The 20,203-nt window shown below is 31.6% G+C and overlaps 1 protein-coding gene across 1 annotated transcript; it reads right to left on the reverse strand.

Annotated features, from left to right (window-relative positions):
* Positions 1–616: 616 nt before the first annotated feature.
* LOC140181453 (uncharacterized) lies at positions 617–4,737 on the reverse strand. The gene is made up of 7 exons (XM_072225051.1): positions 4,679–4,737; positions 4,239–4,429; positions 3,611–3,964; positions 3,185–3,496; positions 2,901–3,074; positions 863–1,544; positions 617–794 (listed from the first exon to the last, which is right to left on the reverse strand). Exons 1-7 carry the CDS (start codon positions 4,735–4,737, stop codon positions 617–619), a joined length of 1,950 nt encoding a protein of 649 aa, XP_072081152.1.
* Between the last annotated feature and the right edge of the window lie 15,466 nt (positions 4,738–20,203).

The following is a 20,203-nucleotide window of genomic DNA, read 5'->3' on the forward strand; positions in this document are numbered from 1 at the left end:
ATCTTGAGACCTCTCCTATGAATGACCCTTGAAAGTGCAACATAAAGTTGGCCATGCGTAAACACAGATTTTTTTAGAATCAACCCTACATTTGACAATAATTGACTTTGGCTCTTGTTGACTGACATTGCATAAGATACCATTATTGGAAACTGTCTGCGTTGAAATCTGAATGGTATTCTATGATCGAATGGAGTGAGGGTCATCCGTGGTATGAATACCTTATCACCATTCCCACTGCCTAAAAAGCTTCTTGCTTCAACAATGTGTCTTCCAAGTTTAGAAACTACCAACTGTGTGCCATTACATAGTCCAGCTAAGTGGTCTATGTTAATTCATGGTTGGAAACACCTGAACATCTAATGCTATTTAGAAACTCGGGTATATGAACTGATGCTAATAAGTCATTGTGCGCTTCTAATTGACATGCGGTGTCTGAACTATAATAAGTTTTAGAATCTTCACTGTTCAAACTCATCATGAAGCTAATGATTTCATCAACCATATGTAGAGTTGGTGCAAGTATAGCTCTTTCCTTCAAATGTGATACACAATTTACCCCTAGAAATATTTCCGGGTATGTTGCCTTGCAGATGGATACTATAAGGTCATCCCATTAATCAATGAGAATATCATCAGGAATTCTTATCTTGTCTATCCCATCAATAAGATCACCACACTGACCATCTCCAATTGACAAAATCTGATCAATAAATTGTTTTACCTCATTATTCCTTTCATCAAAAGTGTCCACCCGCAGCTGCATGTTCTGTGTTAGTGACAACAACTTGCAACTATCCCAAATATATGAAGAATTGATTGTTGCATTGACAATATCTTGCTTGCTGTTCTTGGGTATGACAGGTAGTATTGTGGAAAATCCTCGCCAAATACAACAGTCTTGCCTCCAAAAGGTTGTTGAAGACTATTAGCATTTTTGAATCTTAAGATCTCTCTCATTGTTCTATTAAGTGTTTCGATGCAAAATCTGTTGACCATTGGAGCTTCATCCCATATAATAAGCTTACATCGAATTATCAACTCTACCAAAGGGCTGTTCTGATTAATGCTACATGTTGAAAAATATTCAAAGTTAATAGAGATTGCAAAACGCGAGTATGCTGTCCTTCCACCAGGGAGCAAGAGAGATGCAACCATCAAGACAATTCGATCTTTAGATCTAATTGTAGCAGCTAATATTTTCCAAACAAATGTCTTTCCTGTACCGCCATATCCATATAGTAAAAACACACCACCATCACCACTATTGGCAGCTGCTAATATTTGTTTATACACTCGCTTCTGCTCATTTGTTAGCTTTTGTAACAAATCTGCATGCTCTACTACCAATTGTCGCCTATCATAACGAAACTCGTCACAAATAAGCCTATTGACACTATTGGACATCAATTGTTGATAACACATGTCAATGTTAGGGAATGGCATAGAAGGGATGTCTCTTAGGCTCTTATTGTATCCCTTTAATAAGTTCTCAATTTCAATAAGAGTCAAGTCTCTTATTTCTGTCTCTGTCATATGTAAATCTGAGGTATTAAAACAAAATTTCATTAGTCACACATATAAATGTTAGAGCACAACTACAATATTCAAATTTTAATTTTTGATAAATAACAAATATGAAAAGGCAATTGATAAGAATGTAAAATTACTTATTACATATATGGCCATGTAAAAACTAAAGATTTGAATACCTGTGCTCCCATGATAATTCTAATTGGCTTAATGTGGGTTTAAAATCTACATATCTGAGATATAAAAAATTAAACATATAACAATCTTATACTAAAAATCATACCTTATATATAAGTCTAATTCAAATATATGGAATTGCTGTGAATATATGTATTAGTTATGAATCATTTGAAATTATGAGGCTAATTATATTTATATTCATACTATTATATTAGTGAACCATCCCACTCTAGTTCCAAAGCAATACTTCATATATCAGTGTAACCAATCAACGACTATTTTATATAGATGTATATAATAATAGTTTTTTTCCATGTGATTCTAATTGGATAGTAGTGTTCTCATCCACACTTATATATCAATATAACCTTTTGAAAATATATATCAATTGCAAACTTGGACACATAATAAAGAGTCGTAGAATGAAAATTGGTTTACTCCATGCTAATTAGATTGTATTTGACCAACATGCTATTACCTCAATTCAGTGTATCATGTGCCTATAATCTGTGTTCTATAGCTGATATTTTGCTAAATCTATTTTATACAGCAAATCTGATCACAACATTGGAAATGATACAATTTTCTTACTAAAGTGATGCAATTAATGATGGTTATTGAAAAGAAAGTGACATCATATAATTCTACAGTTATACTAACAAAAGGTATGAAAAAAAAACCCATGTTTATTTATAAAACTACATGACATGTTTGAATGCTATAATGAATTTGACATGCTTTTAAAGGAGACACCTGTTAATGGGAATAATGTCACTTTCTATTCATTTTAGTACAGATATGGTCATAAACAAAATTTCACCCTAAATAATAAACCTATATTTGAATCTTACGAAATTTAGTTTAGAACATCACCTAGATTGAGTCATTATACTAATCCTTTATATGGTGTTAATTACAAATCTCATTAGATGCGAAAAGTTATATTAAACCATTATACTAAAAATACTAAATTTTTTCATAATATCAAAGAAAACAAACCAATAAACTAATAAAGTTTGTGGTAGTCAGTAATTACCTTGATTGTCAAGTAACCTCCTTTGTTTAATTAAGATATTATCCAAAAGTAATTTTCATGTGTTTTCCCACATGTTCCAGTCTAGTTATGGTGTTTGAAAACAACAGTGTTGCAAACAGTTTCCTGAGATATTGACCCGACCCCCAGATACTTGCTTCCTCAACAGCATCGATATATTCCTTGTCATCATCTAGAATACCTTGTAAATAACATGCATCTCTAAATGTAGGGTATAGAATACCGTCAATAGTTCTAATATCCTCAGAGCTGGTTGGGCTTCTCACAAAATTTAGGAGTAATTGAACATAGTATATTTTTCCTGATCCTAGAGGCACAAAGAATATCCGTCCAATAACTGAATGAGACTTGCGTGGGAACCATTTCCTTGGCAGTGGCTTCCACACAAAATGGATGGGAATTCTGATTATGTCAAACTCTGAGCCTCACTGTACTTCTTGTTTGTCTTGAACCATCCAAGAAACATAGATTCCTTCACAGAAGCCTTCTTAACAACATCTTTTAGATTTTCATGATCTTGAAAAATAACAGGTTGCTCACCTGGCAAGTGGAACCCCAAACGTACCATAGAAGGGTCTCTAAAGTGGATTCTGTACCCAAATATTCTCCAAGGTGCTTCACATAGAGATATATATCTACAGTCATAATACATGCTAACTTCATCACACTCATCATTCTCTACATCGGTTGTGCTACTGTTGTAAAACGAAGCAGTTGCTCGATCGTTTCCTTTATTAACATACTTGAATAAGTATTTGATTGATCTTGATTAGTTGCACCATTCAACGTTAATGTGTGCCCCATATCTCAAAAGAAGTTTTTTATTGTGTGGGACAACATAACGATTGTCAAGTTCAACCCCACATTTGCTAATTGTCTTTCCATCATCTCTTCGCCTGTAAATAGGATATCCATCATCGTCAATAGTAGTGTTGTTGACAAATTTTTTAGGAAAGTGTCTAATGCACTTTCCATTCTCCATGCACGGTGAGTCTTTCTTGATGCTCCTACATGAACCGTACATCATGTTTTTTTCTACAACTTCATAGTATAGTGGATCTCTATCCTTATCTGTTATTTCAGCACTTATGATTTGATCAATATCATCTGCAGCTGGATACTTGTCATCTCTATGTAAGAAGACCAAGATGTATGCTTGGGGTAGACCATGCTTCTGGTATTCGATAGTATAGACAACTGAAACAATTAAACAAATTTAGTTCACAGAATAACCTTGAAAGTATGAAGTAATTTGATAAAATGAAGGAGCATGTGGTTTTTAGATTATTCATCGGTCCCCGGTCCAAATTTTGTGCGTAATATAATTCTTATACAATGTTCTCAAGGTGAGTAGTTGAGTTGACCATAAATAATTAAAATTAAAAACCATATCACATTGTACCGGGGGAAATAAGACAATACAATCCTTAAGTAAACATCAAAATATATTTCAGATTACAAATAATTTTACCTGCAACGACCCTTCTAAATATATTGTTCTCTCTGATGTCTTGGATTAGACGATCCAATTTGACCTTAAAGGTTTGACATACCATATCAGGACGGTCTTCAGCATTTAGATCCCTATTCTTTAGAAAATTAAACTCAGGCCACTTAGGATTGCAAGTAAAGGTTAAGAAAAGCTCTGGGTATCCAACAACCCTACAAATTGTCATAGTATCTTGATAGTTTAGTATGATATATCATGGCCCTCCAGTGAAACATGACGAAAGTATGATACGTTTACCCCTTGATGAAGGTGTTGTTTCACCCATCAATACAACTTCACTTATTCCATTGTACATCTCACACCTAAATTTATCCTTGTCTAATCAAATGTATGTTAGTCTAGCAGACTCAACCACAGAATATCCATCCACCAAAAATTATTGGAATAATCTTTTTGAATACAGTAATGGAGAACCATCAGCTAACCTTTCCTGTATCCTAAATGCAAAAAAGTCCTTCATCGTTACATCTTCGTGGCCCTTGGTCGAGTTAGTACGTCTTTTGATAAGAGGTATATGCTCCTTGAAACTGTTCTTCCCATAAGAAAACAACAAAGGATACTGCAATCTAAGTAGGAAGGATTAAGCTGATTTATTCTCTGAAGTCTTCCACTTCGAGTCTCGACAACAATATCTCTATCTGTTTCTTCGAGATCAAAGTCACCCACAATCAATGCTGCCACCTCGTTTGTTGATGGTAGGTTATACCTTCTACCATCGTTTCCTCACTTTCCCAACGATCTAAGCTTCACTGCCGATGTGGCATCACCTCGTTTGTGAAGTGTATATTTTATACTGTTAATTTGAAAATATATATAATATTGTTATAGGTTATTGGCATTTTTAAATTGGTTTTTACATTTTTTTATCCAAACAATTTGCATATACGGACATTGAAAGAATGATACATAAATATACCCTAATGCAAGTAGGATACATCATATACATATTTATTATATAATTCACTTATTTTTATACGTCACATTCTTTCTTTTTAAAGATCACCTAAAATTGAAAGTCAGATACATGAGGTTGATGTTTATTTTAAGATGAAACTACCATGTGTAACTTTGAACCTCTATTATTTCTACTACCAATTTTTGCAGAATATGTTAAAATTAGTTGTGGAATAATAGTTTAAATATGAGTGGATAATCTTTAATTAAATATTACTTGTTAAACTTTGTAATAGATAGATCGATCCACACATGAGATCTGAATGATGACTTGATTTAAAAATGAGAAATAACAATAACATAAAACAAAGTAGCTTAGTACTAATAAACTTACACACATTTGAATGAACTATACAACAAATTAGAAAGGAACATACAACTCTAACACTTAAACAACATAAGACAACTAAAGACACACTCCATACAATGGGGATACCCATCTGGCTTTACTAACAACTAATGCCTAATGACTCTAAAGACGTTAATGTAAACCATGATTCTATGCACTAAACCATAAACTAACAACTTAAGATCTAGATACTACAACACAATCAGCATACTATTTAACTACTCCAGCCTTGACAAATCATCACACCATATAAAGACTGTTTGCGTGAAGCGTGGCTGAGTTTACGGACACATGATCCTCCCAGCTCTGGTGCAATAAATGCTTCCTCCTTACAAAGTGGTTCCTCATTTTTGAAAACAAGATGTCTGTCTTTTTAGCATCATTTGCAAACATTGTCCTAAATTCCATAACCAAAATAATGTCCTTCTCAAGGAACATGGTGGGATTGTAAGGAATGCCAAGACCTGAAATCCTAAGCTTCCTTTCCCACCAAAGCTGATTCTGGGAATCTCTCTTAATAGGCCATACTAACACGGTTTTATTATATTCAACTTTTTCAGTTTATATAAATCCAACATCGTCGTAAAAGTGCGTGAGTGCATGGTCTATGGACTTCGCCTCAATTGTGACTTCGGTTTGATAGAACATCCGTTGTTGTAGTGAGAACACTACTATCACTGAAGAATCAGTGAAGTTAAGACCATTCCATCCAATCCAATATACAAATTCATTGACCACAATTGATTTGGGGCCTAGTTTCTGAACCTAGGTCTAAGCAATCCCAGAATGAGTCCAATCATTGTCATTTGAACTATAGAGACTCCATGATATATTAGTATCTGAGTAGTGTTTCTTGTATATATGAACAATGCAATATTCTATTGAATGGTTCAGGAATCCAAATGCATAAAGAGAAACTACATGGCAACAGTGCTGTCTTACCTCATTAGAAACATTATGAAATTGTTGAATTAATGGATTACAAATTAGGAGACTAGAATCCAATCCTTCTTGAGAGAACCGTATACAGAGCACACCGTGGCGAGAACTAATAATCGAGTGCCAACCAAATTAATTTATCACAATCGAAATGTTTAGAGGGATCTGCTGAGGACAATCGATATTGGTTCTTGTAAACCATATGAAATTTTCTTCCATAGATGGAAGACCAACTTCAATAATTACATTCCTATTCTTGTCTTTGTTCTCGAACCAATTCTGCTTGGCAAACATTAGGATAGAAAGCCTACCATTCCACGTCTTATTTAAGCATCTATATTTTTCTACCGTCTTTAGATCACTCTTGGTAAATATCTTCAAAAGTATGTCCTGACCGAGATAAGGTAGTTGTGCTTTCTTCGTTGTTGCACCTTCCATTGTAGACAAACAGCTTAAAATTCTGGTTGACATGTTATTAGGTAATGGTTGGGTTGTTGGTACTTTGATAATATCCATGTTTGCGATGTGTTATCGGTGGTGATTAATCAAGGAATAGCCGATGTGTATGTTCACATTTGAAAGGGGTGAGTTAACGAGCAATAGTTTGTAAAGTACTCATTTTTTATATTACTACTATATAATAAAATATTCTTGTTAACACATTCCTTGGGTCACACATGATATAGTTTTGACAAAGAATTTGTTTTTCAATACATAATTTATTTGATTTTTTTCATAATACTTTTTCTCTCACCTACCTGTCTTTCATTACAGTTTCCAAATTTTCCTGAATTGTATATCTTCTTGGTCAGTTTTTTCACTTTGTTAAAATAAGCTTTATAAACAATACATCTATTATTTTTTAGATATATATATATATATATATATATATTCAGATAACTTAATTTATTGAATCTTACTAAAAGTAATAAATGTGTGTTCCCTTTTATTTAGTTCGAAATCGATGACACTTCTTTTTAACTTATTTAGTATAATTCCCATGTGCTGACAAAAACTATTGTTGTAATAGAAAAATGTGTATTCTTATACTTTATTAGCATTCATTAGTCAAAATATCCACTTTCATAACTATAGTAATTCCAAAGGCATTAATTCTCTGCTTTTAAATTTCACCGTCTGGGATCGAAAAAAATAATAAATAATTCTATTGTTTAGCACCAATATGATAACCTTGATAACTACATCTCTTTTTGTAGACTCTTTTAGTATAGATTTTGTTTGTAAGAAAACAAAGGCTATCATTCCAACTTCACTTAAGAAATACTTGAGACTCTCACCCTAATGATATTTTTTTAGGGAGGCTCATTGTATTTTTCTAGTATAAATATGTTGTATATATTTTATAAACTATTCATAAAAGGTTGTTATCTTTCTAACTTTCTTTGACTTGCTGAAAAACTTCCCTTATTCTAATTTTTTATTCAACTAAAGTTATTTCCTCTAATGCTTTACCAAAGCTACAAAAAATATGTCAACATGAATCATAAAACATCCTATCAATATTTGTGATTTAATAACTACATTCAACTATACACCTCAACATAATAAATTATTTAGTACTTTACTTGGTTTGTGCCACTACACCTGCTTAGTTTAGGCCTACTAAAAAATTTATATTCAACAATCGAGATGATATTTTTGACAAAATTTTGAAACAATTTTGTTAGTAATTTTTCTTAGTTTATATTTAAGAATCATGAATCAGCAAGTTACTCTATTCATTTATATTTATTAGTGAGGTCATACCCAAACTATACGAAAATTAGGTTCAGTATTCACCAACTTGACTTTATCGTAATTTCTTAAAAATTACTTGTAGATTAAGTTCTGCAGCATCAGACATCACCTATATTGAACAGTCCTTACGCAGCCTGCTCTACTTTCTGATTTATTAATCTCTCTATCTTTATATGTTATCCCTTAGTTGATTCTAAATTCATGGGAGCATTGAGTGATGGATGTTTTGAAGAACTTTCTTCTATCAGGCAGAACACCATACAAATAGAGCCTCGTTTAGTCTTTCGCCTATAGTATAAATTTCTTAATTATCATCATATGTGTCCCTCCAATATTGACAATGTGATCAGAGCACTTTATTCCCATATTAGTAAGCTCTAACCCAAACTTCTTAAAAAATGGTTTAGTATCCACAATGTTATCTTTATCCTAGTTTCTTGAAAACTGGTTTAATATCACCTTCTGCAACATTGAGCCACACAATTCTGACAACTTCTTATGCAGTCTGGTCTAAATTTTGAATTATTACTGGTAATATGATATGTCTGGCATCCCTTAAAATCTCAAACCTTGTGAAAGCATTGATTGATAGCCAGTTTGGAGAAATTTCTTTTGTCAGTCTGAACACCATACAGATAGAATTTAAATTGGTGTTGTACCTATACTCTTAATCCCTTCTTATTATGATATATGTTCTATGAATATTTACCATTTGATTAGAGTGTTTATTTGTGAAGTTAATTTGATATCTTTGTTGGAAACATAGAAATTTTTCTCCATTCTTTTAAAGAAGTAATATCAAATAATGCTTTTTCATGAAATGTTTTACCATGAATAAGAACCTGACTGAACACTCATTATAGAACTTGTTTCATTTGTCAAAATATTTTGATATCTTTGTTGAAAACATGAAAATCTTCTTCAATTTATAATCTTTTCTCTTTAAAAATATATTTTTCATAAAGTGCTTTACCAAAACTATGTTAAATTTTGTTGAATCATTGTTCTTGATTTTTTTCATTATATCTTTTTTATATGTTTGTATTTTAGTTTGAAACTATTTATTTGGGGACACTCATTAATAAAAAGAAACCAAGTAAATTTGGGTAAGAAGAGCACAATAATTTTGCACGTTGAGTGTTTAACATAATACTTGCTGACCAATATAACTACATCGACCAAAATTATCTTGGTTATAATCACCTAGTTTTGATAAAATCCTCCACCAGATATTAAAAATCATAAATGTCCATTGTTAACACTATTTCTTGCTTTCTATATTGGTCAACTCTAACCCAAACTTCATAAACAAATGGTTTTAGTATCCACAATATTATCTTTATCCTAGTTTCTTGAAAACTGGTTTAATATCACCTTTTACATCACTGAGTCACACAATTCTGACCACTCATTATGCAGTATGATCTAAATTCTGACTTATTACTGATAATATGATATGTATGGCATTCCTTAAAAACCTTAAAACCTGTGAAAGCATTGACTGATTGCTAGTTTGGAAAAAATTTTTCTGTGAGTCTGAACAGCATACAAATAGAGCTTGGATTGGTGTTGTACCTAGACTCTGAATGTAGGGTATAGAATAAGACTTCATGATTTGTTTACTTCAGACACCAATGATTTTCTTAATTCATTACTTGTAATGAGTTAGAACCTTTAGCATGGTAAGTGTGTAGCATAAGACTTCATGACCAATAAAACTACAAATTTATATAATGGTAGGACCTTAAATGCCTACTTTTGATAAAATCTCCTATTAAGCTCGTTTCTTGATAGATGTATTAGTGAGATGTAGCCCAAACTGGATGGAAAATCAAATTTAGTACACATGAGCTTATTTGTATCCTAATTTCTTTAAATCTGTTTTAAGATTACCTTATGCAGCATAGATCTATACATTAGCAGCCTGTTCTAAATTTTGAATTATTACTCATAGTATCATTAGTATGACATGGTTAAATTACTTTTTATTTCATCAAGGCTTTGATAATGTAACCTCCATTATAATAACACGCTAATAACTTTCTTCACTATTTAGGCATACTTATCTCCAACATTGATAATCTGAGCAGGTTACTTTATTTCTTATGTCCCGAATAATTAGACTTGACACACTTTTTGCTAAGTTGTTCAGATTTGGCACTACATCCAATATTGACAATGTGATCATGTGTACTTTATTTCCTCTCTCAACAAAAATTGGACTTGACACTCTTCATGCAAAGTATTTCAACTTTTTCCAACTTACTGTATTCATTCACTGTCATTAAGTTTTGGAATACCACATGAGACTTAAACAATTAATAATAAAAAGCATTTGTGAGTTTTTCCATGATTTTCTTTGTTGTTGTCAACAGTTAATAATCAAATCCAACTCCATGAGTTTTAGCTATCTAGTTTTAATTAGATAAAAAAAAACTTAAAACAATTAGCTCATGGTTGAAATTTGGAAGTGCTATTATGTATTTTTTCTGATATATCGAATTTATGAAGGATTTTTCTAAATGTCACCATCTAATTTATTCTCTTATCCTATTTATTCTTCTCCAATTACATCTTTATCTTATTAAAAATATAAATTTTAAGATTTGGGACTAAATATCAACTCATAGCGAACTCATAACTAAAGTGCATATTATTTAACTGTCAAATAATAGATCAAATCAATAACTTAAATACATATTCATTAAATTTAACTCAATGTGCATTATTCAATTGTGGCATTTGATTTTTAGTTCACGCCTTTTTCTAATTGTTTAAGTATATATATTGGAGGATGTTTTATTATAGTTCACAAAACACTGATTATAATATATAGTATCATACTCTGCTCATCACCGAACTGCATATAGTTTACAAAACACATATTCTAATATATAGTATTATACTCTGCTCATCACGAAACTTCTACTCTAGACAGAAATTTCAGTTCTATAAAGAGGGTTTAAGATATATGTCATAACAACAAGGCAAATTAGCTACTACTAACAAAGTTGTCTAATTTTATTAAACATCAGAATCACTAAGCTGAGATTTCAGCTTCTTCGTCCCCTTGCTCCTGAGCCTATTAGTAGAGTTTTGTCCTTCCTCCTCAATCAGGTTAATATTGATGTTGCCAATTTTTACACCGCTGGTAGTTCTCTTAGCTGGTGTTTTGAACTTGAGGTTGGAAACACTTTCCTCAGTAAAATCCTTCACCTAGAAAAAATTATATAAAGACCCACCACACTAAAAAATATGCGTACAGAAGATAATGCACATTTTCTTTATCATATGCAGATATAATCACATTATCAAGTGTTTAGATAACTGACCATAGTAAGATGAGTATCAGTATCACTCGTAAGATTGACCACAATGTCCAAAATGTCAACCAAGTTGCTGTAGTCATGGTCCTAAGAATAGACAAATCCTATTAAAAATTAGATAACATATTAAAGATTTACCAAAGTAAGAACAACAATGTGTGTGGGAACATGTAATTTGAGATAATTACATCTTCATTAGCAACCAATTTATTGGGAAAGCTCTTTGATGTTTTTCATGATAATATCCTCATCGTCACAAATTTTCATCACTGTGTACATTGGATCATACTGCTTTATATTGCTAGACTTCACATTTAGTTTAAATAACACTCGTTTATCCATCATATTGTCCAGTAATTGTGGGTAATCATCTTCTCCAACTCCCTGACCAAGTACATAGATCAAAACAACTATTTCAGTGTTCTGGTTCCTAAATACGCAACATAATTAAGTGTAATTTTAAAGGAATGTGAGTTTATGAACTCAAATTTTACTTATATTGTCACAAATAATCTTATTCACTGTCTTTTCACACAACTGTATGGTCTCTCTATCCCACAGGAGTAGTGACGTGCTCCCTATTCCATCGTGCACTGTTATCTCTAATTTGTACCTAAGAGCCGTTGTTTCGTGTGTGTCCCCACTTGTCACATTCATATCTGTTTTCAATGGGTGTTTCAACTTTTTTAAAGCACCTTTTGCAAGATTTGTTAAACCAATCATCCTTTCCCGCATTGATGGATACAATTGTCCCTAATATCCATATGGGACCTTCCTACAATGATGTGAAAATAATATAGGATATGAGTCATCAATGATTTTGAATAGGAATGGTTTTTATCAATTTACAACAGTGTTATGCATCAGTATCAAAATTTATTGTGTAAAATTTAGCCACATTAGACCTCCATAGAATTGAGAGCTTCCTCTATTGTCTTGATAGCCACACTTCCATGTTTTAACTCATCTAAGGCAGACCAAGCATTAGGAGATGACACCTGGCTGATCCTGGTTGGATTTGATGCAGCAGGACTACTTAACCTACAATCATTAATGGTCACAAAATGTTAGATAAAATTAAAGTGTTTACCTTTTTCCTAAATCAAAACATATAGAAGATCTACAACACTAATTTGCTCTTGAATTGGATGACTTCTATTAATTCGGGATTAATATGGACCTTCGAAATTTCAAAGTTGTTTTGCACCGATGTTTTCCCATTCCACCTTGTTGCCTTAAAATATTACAGCACAACAATAAGTGGTTCAGCTCTCTCCTCTTCAAGGTGCAGTAGGAGATGGTCAATCAACTCATCAAACAAACTGCAATTGATCCTGTTGTTTCTGAGTATCAAGGATAAGGTTCTATTACCATAACTTGTCAAGAAAACAATTTTAACTTAAACCTTTAAATATGTATATAATACATACTCGAGGTCTTGAAGGATGATAACCAATCGCTTAGTCTCCTTTCCTTTGCTAGTGATCAAGTCCCTAGGATCTTCCTTACCAACAACCTCTCCGATCAAATCTACACTTGTTAATAATGGTATTAGCTTTTGTGGAACATAAACCCAAACTTTTTTAAATGCATAATCTACCCTATAAGTATATATGATACTCACCAAATATTTCAGAATCTGGTAATTTGTCAGCAGTTAGAAAATTCACATAGGACTTAAGACAGAAAGTCTTAAGGGGAAAGCTTGGCTTCTTAACATGATTGACCAAAGTCCTCTGGGAGAATGTCAATACTATCCTACTCACACCATTCTTCTCCTTATACTTGTGGTTGAACACAATAAAATTAGTCATTGTGTACATCTGAAACTCAAGAATGGCACCATGCCATTTTTTACCAACCCCCAAGAAATAGTGCAATAGATTCTACCACCCTGTTTTAGCATTACAAACAGATTTGGAAATAAGTAATGTATTTTTTCTATTTCATGTATCACACTACTATAAAAATATCAACAATAAATAGAAAAAATACATATTTCAGTGTGAGAATGATACCTTTGCATCTTGGAGAATCATTTCAATTGACCCAATTTCTTTCTCATTGTATTTGCTTGGAACCTCCCATATCTTAACAATATACACTTTGAAATGCCATTGAAGCTTTTTTGGAGTCACATTAGTTAGTAAATCAAATTTCTCTTCCCATTTTTTAGGTTCTGCATGAAGTTGATGGGAAGAAAGTGATAAGGAGATATAACTTTTATAAAATGCTTATTACCTAGGGCGTAGGACTAGCTATTTAAATAGTATCCTAAAAAATTTGATGTGCCATTTTTTTTATAAAATATTTACTTTGAATAATTTAAATAGATTATACTCATTTTGCTTGTAAAATATTTATTGTCCAAACACATGACTTTATTACTTGTTTTCTCTTGCTGTCATTTGGCAACTAAAGAAATATGCACTTATCAAACAAAGAAACATGCACTAGTTGCTTATTATATATTAATAGATGAGAGGGAACATGTACAAAAGTTATACACTTATCAAACGAAGAAATATGCACTAGTTGCTTATTATATATTAATAGATGAGAGAAAACATGATTGGATACCCAAAAAGGGGTTTCATTTTATGAAGTGAAGAATTACTATTAAATTAAATTAATAGTTTTACTAAATTTTTATTTAGGTTTAACTAAATATTTTTTCGCATATCAAAAATATCTATAATTAAGAACCTAATTAGATATTTGATCACATGTTTTTTGAAAAAAATATTTTATTAATTTTAATATTTTTAATATGAAAAAGACTTAATTACAAAATTAAAAGCAGTATATGGATCCAATTTAAAAAAATATAGAGACCTAATTATAAATTTGATAAAATTATAGGAATCAATAGAATAATTAAAATTATAATTAACAAAAGAAGATGCAACAAAAAGAAAAAATAATCATAAATTAAAGAAAGTCATGAAATTTTAATAAGTTACAAATTTAAAAAATAAAACGAAACAGATGATGCTATTAAAAATAAGGAAAACATGAAAAAAAGGAAAGAAAGAAAAAAAAGTTTCCCTTTCCAATAAATTATAATCACAAAAAGTTCTTAATATTTAATAAAAAATAACATTTTCAAATATAAGAATTACATAGATAAAATACAGAACATCATTAATCAAGTAGTCGAGATAAATAATAAGTTAACGGTTTTCAATTTATAAGCATAATACATAACATTATGTAAAAAAAATTAATAAAACTAATGTGATAAAAATTCGATCTAAGTATACACAAAAATATTGATTGTAGAAAAATCCTTTATGGAACCAAAAATACTTTACTTCTCAAATAAAACAATTATATTCACATAAAATAAATCAACAAAGTTGTCTGTTAGAAAAAAAAATTATAATAACCTGTTACAATATAAATTAAGCACCTAGATATTCTAACGGACAAAAAATAAGTGTAACAACAATGACTAAAATACTGAGATTTATACTACCATTAGTGTAAAGTAAGACAAAATACCCTAAACTATAAAGAGAGGAAATAAACGAAAGAGAAAAACATAATTCACCTAAATAAAGAGAAAAACTAATTTTTTATTTTATATTGGTATTAATAATTTATGTATTAATTAAATATTCTCCTTATCTTTCATGAGTATTGTTCAAGTCTGATAAAATAAAATTTTGCTTTCATTGTAGTACTTCCTTTTATTCAATACCAAAATCTCAATACAACCCTTAGCATAATTTAGATAATTACAAATCTTATTATAATGAAATTACATAACATAATTAGCAAAAATATAAATGTCAAAAACACTAATTAATAAAACAAAAATTCTTTGTTGAAGAATTATAAAAAAACTACATGATAATAAAAAAAACTTAAAATTGATAAATAATATCTCAATAAATTTTGTCTCAATATATAAAATTCATGCAGTTCTATAAATTGAATAAAAGAAAAAAATTTTGAAACTCTTCCCTAATTTTTAGTGCAACTTTTGTGCAACCAGAAGTAATAACAATAACTTTTAGAATCACACCCTATATTTATAAAAAAAAATCACTCGTAAATCACAATTTAATAAATATTAATAACATGTCAAAATTTCTTCTAAACTAATAGTAATCATTGATGCCAATAACATTAGCAATGACAGTTAAAGCAAATAAATCTGTCAAATGAAAAAATAAAAATAAGAATATAAATTCCATAATCACCAAAATTTCAAAGCCCAAATCTCAATTGTTGAATTCTAAACTTTACGTCGCTAAACTAATCACCGCTAACACTAATAAGACTTGCTTCTTAGTATATTTAATTAATTATATACTTTAATAGTAAAAAAATTAACATTATAAAAGAAATAAGAGGAAGAACAGTCTAATAAAAAGAAAAAATTGTTAAGATGCAAAGTGTCCAACAATTTATAATAAATATAGATTAAGATCCACGAGACAAATATTTGGAAGTTGTAGGCAAAACAATTATTACAGGAGAACCAAGAATTGTAAATTAACGATAGATTCAAACACGCTTTTCAACTACTGCTAAAAAATGAAGTATTGAAAATTAAAGATAGATTGAAACATAATTTTCCACTACTACTTAAAAATAGAACTTTCGAATCTCTGAAGAGAGTAACATCATACTACAGGGTTAGAACTCAAAACACACACAACAATAGTTAAATTTCGGTAGAACTCTAACTATTTTCTTTTCCAATGCATCCTTCGTCTAGAAAAAAAAAAGATGATCCGATAAATATTTCAGATAAATATGAAAATCTATAAAGAAAAAAGAAAAAAATTAAAAGATTCGAATCAATCAGTCACCATATTGCAAAATATAAATATTCTAAGTGCATAATAATCAAGTCCAAAATTGAACAAAGAAATTTATCATCTGTCAACAATAATACTCATCTTACAGTAACAGCAACAACAATACCACACTCAGAACATATTAAAAAAACTTTCAGTAAAGAATGAATAAATCAAGAACAAAGAACTCAACCAATACTAATTATATACATAGTTTATTCTTAAAAAAATTTGTTAAAAGATATCATTAAATCTCCGATGCCCCAACTATCTTCTCAGTGGTTATTTACACATACTATACTATTAAAACTCATAATTAAGCATAATAATCATATTTAATTTTCATTATTTACACGGTAGCTTAAAGGTATTGATCTATTGTAATATTATTAGCCTATTTAAAAAAATCAAGAAAAACCAAGAACATCCCAAAAAAATTGATAAATAGCGAAATAACTCACCAACAGTATCCCAAAAACGAAAACTCATGTGATCACATAATATGCAATCTTACTTGTGATATGCAACATTATATCATATGGGGACTTATCGCAACAGCTGCAACATACATATCAAGCTTCCTAATGGCAATGCCAGTTCCATGAACTCCAAGACCTCCAAGTCCCGGAAATATGCTCCCATCAGTAACAACAATCATAAAAACCTGAAAAGAACATAAAAAGAGATGTCTGAATTTCATAATCAAATGGTTTTGTTTGTTGTCCCGGGACATTGCTCATATTTAAGAAATTTGAAATGTTCCAATGAAAGAAGAAAATTGAGCAAACGTATTCAGTTCAACATGATAAGCAAGGGATAGAAATTTTACCATACAATTTAAAAAATCTTAAAACATGTGTACCATCATTAATCGGTTATCATTAATCTATCTTACTTCTTAACGTATCACAGCACATAGCAGAAACCAAAGAAAACAGACCAAATAATTTCAACCAACAATCCCCTGATTTCTATGAAACATGCTAACATTTGGTTCTTTCATGATAAATTTTTTTTTGAAGGAAAATGAGCTCAACACATTAAGTGAAGCATACAGGAAACATAAAATACAATTTTGTAACTCCTATGTTATCTGACATAGCCATCAACAACACGAGTTACCTTTTGCACCACTCTCTAAAGCAATAAAACGTCTTAGCAACACAATTTACCACTTCCGCTATCTTGTTTTGAAAAATAACCTCATTTCTACACAACTAGATGTTCCTTATAACTTCCACTAACCATATTTTTTGCACATCTTTTATCAAATTCATCGTCCTCCAGCTCTCAAAATTCAAGTTACTTAACTGAAAGAAAGTATCAGTTAAAGTATTTTTTTCATTCAGACGCTGGGCCTTCTTCTACGAAAAAGTTATGTCTTGCAGAAAAGTCACTGTTAATTACAAACTGCACAAAGAATTTAATTTGTAGCAAATACTGCTATTTTTTAAGTAATGGTCGAGTACCTTACTGGATTTGATATATCATTATGTGCCTTCTATAATCACCAAGCATTTGTTTTGGGTAGCATAAATAGAATCTCCAGCAATTTCTGCATATGAATCTTTCTAAAACGCAAAATGGAGAAAACTCCATCATAAAAAAGCAAAAAGAATATCACAACCACATGCACAAATCCAGGTACAAATCGATGCACAAAATTTTCGTGGTTCAACCAACAAAGCAAAAAATATTGGAAAATCACGAATGTTTCATGGCAAATATATTTAAATCCAATTTAAAAGGAGTTTCCAGAAAAAATAAAAACCCAAAACTATAAAGTCATAAACTCATACCCCTAAAACCTAGACCTAAACCATACATTTTAAATACCTAAATACTAAAGTCATAAGTTTATATAAATTTAAAAAGACGAACTTTAATTCCAATAAAATAATTAAAAAGAAAAACTAAAAGAAAATTTTAACGAATTAATTCACGACTTATAAATTATACAAATGAGTAAAGTATTGTTTTTGTCCCCCAACGTTTAGGGTAAGTCCTATAATTATTCCTAATGTTTTATTAGTCCTATTTTTGTCCCCAACGTTCCAAAATTGATTCAATGTTAGCCTTCCGTTAACTCCACTGACGGAACACTAACGTGGCTGCCTACGTGGATGCGAGACGTTAGTAACCCCAAACGTGTGTATTGACACGAGATTTTCTTCACGCGTAATGTTTTCTTTTACCATACGAAATGCTTGCATTTAGAGGAGAGGAAGAAAAACGAAACACTTCACACTCCACCCACACTTCCTGAACCCTATCAATTATTTCTCCTTTGTTCTTCGCGCTCGATTACAAAGGAAGAAGACGGATTGAAGCGAGTTCGTGCTTTGGTGTTCCCTACACACGAGAGCTTTGCCCCGTCTTGGTGGTACTGAAAACTTTGAAACAGCACAGAGTGAAAATGTATGTGCAATCTATGTTTTATTTTTGTTTGAAGGGAATAGTTCATTCAAGTAAAGATGTTAATGCATAGGATTTTTGCGATTGTAATATTGTTGCTGTTAGGGTTTGGGGTTGTTGATGTAAGTAGAATCTTTTGATTTACACTTTCTGCTCTGCACATTGATTACCGTTGTTTTATGGTGTTTGAAATTTGTAATAGGAAAAGTAGCGGAAGAGATGAGTTATTTTAGTGTTAAAATTTATCACCAAGGGAGGTTTCGGCTTGAAGGAGGTTGTGTTAGGTATTTGGGTGGGGAGACGTCCATTGTAGACTATTGTGATGAGGATGAATGGCGTTTGATTGAGGTGTATGAAATAGTGAGTAGACGGGGATATTTGAAAAAGGATATCGCTGCGATGTGGTATAAAGCTGTGAATGCTGGGTTAGATGAAGGATTGACCATGCTTAAAATCAACAAAGATGCAATGAATATGGCAAGAATTGGGGTAAAGGATGATATAGTTGAAGACAAGTGAAGTGGGAGAAGTTGTGCAACCTGGGCAAATTACTGCTCCTGTTGAAAAAGGTGATCAAGCTGGGCCTAGCCCAATTATTGTGTATGAAGGCCCTGGTGTTGGGCTTGGGCCAAAGACAGCTACTGATGGGCCTACTGAAGTGGAAGAGGTTGGGTTTATGAGTGAGGGATCATGTGAGGTTGTTAGGAGTTCTGATGCTGTTAAAGAAGAGGAGGAGGGGAGTGAGACATCTGAAGATAATGACTATGAACCCAGGGGAGTGAAAGTTCATGGACTTCTGACTCAATTGCTGGGAATGCATCAATTTACAGTCTTGGTAGTCTTGATTTAGGTAACAGTGATGATGAGAGGGAAGGAGCTGAAGGTTTAGTTGATGTGAACATCACAGAAGAAAGGGAAAAAGAGTCTACACCCAATCAGTCTCATGGTCAATCTTCACAACCAGCTGCACGAAATCTTGGAAAAGAAAAAATTGTAGGGGGATTTGGTGATGAGGATGCAGGTCATAATAGTGAGGATTTCCTAGATATTCCATTTAGTGATGATGAGAATGACACGGAAAAGAGGTATCCGATTCATAGGCCGTTGAAGAACATGAGTGAATACACTTGGGAGGTGGAAACTTTGTATGTGTCAAGAGAGGAGTTCAAAGACTGTGCCACTGCATATGCTGTCAGTAGTGGCAAGGGTCTGAGATTCACAAAGGTGGATCTCAAGAGGGTTAAAGTGGAATGTGTGGAGGGTTGTGAGTGGTACGCATATTGTGGAAAGATGAAGCATGAGCGAAGTTGGCAGTTGAAGAGTTGCAACAACAAGCACAATTGCTCTAGGGAATTGAAGATTGGAATCATGCAT

The sequence above is a fragment of the Arachis hypogaea genome, chromosome 1 (genome assembly GCF_003086295.3).
Source record: "Arachis hypogaea cultivar Tifrunner chromosome 1, arahy.Tifrunner.gnm2.J5K5, whole genome shotgun sequence".
Lineage (NCBI taxonomy): Eukaryota > Viridiplantae > Streptophyta > Magnoliopsida > Fabales > Fabaceae > Arachis > Arachis hypogaea.

Excerpts from the sequence above, each read along its gene's own strand:
- LOC140181453 (XM_072225051.1), bottom strand. The coding sequence starts at position 4,737 with ATGAAGGACTTTTTTGCATTTAGGATACAGGAAAGGTTAGCTGATGGT. Across the intron at positions 4,430-4,678 it reads GCTGATGGTTCTCCATTACT|GGTTGTTGGATACCCAGAGC; the intron begins GTATTCAAAAAG and ends GACAATTTGTAG. Across the intron at positions 3,497-3,610 it reads TGGGGTTGAACTTGACAATC|GAAACGATCGAGCAACTGCT; the intron begins GTTATGTTGTCC and ends ATGTTAATAAAG.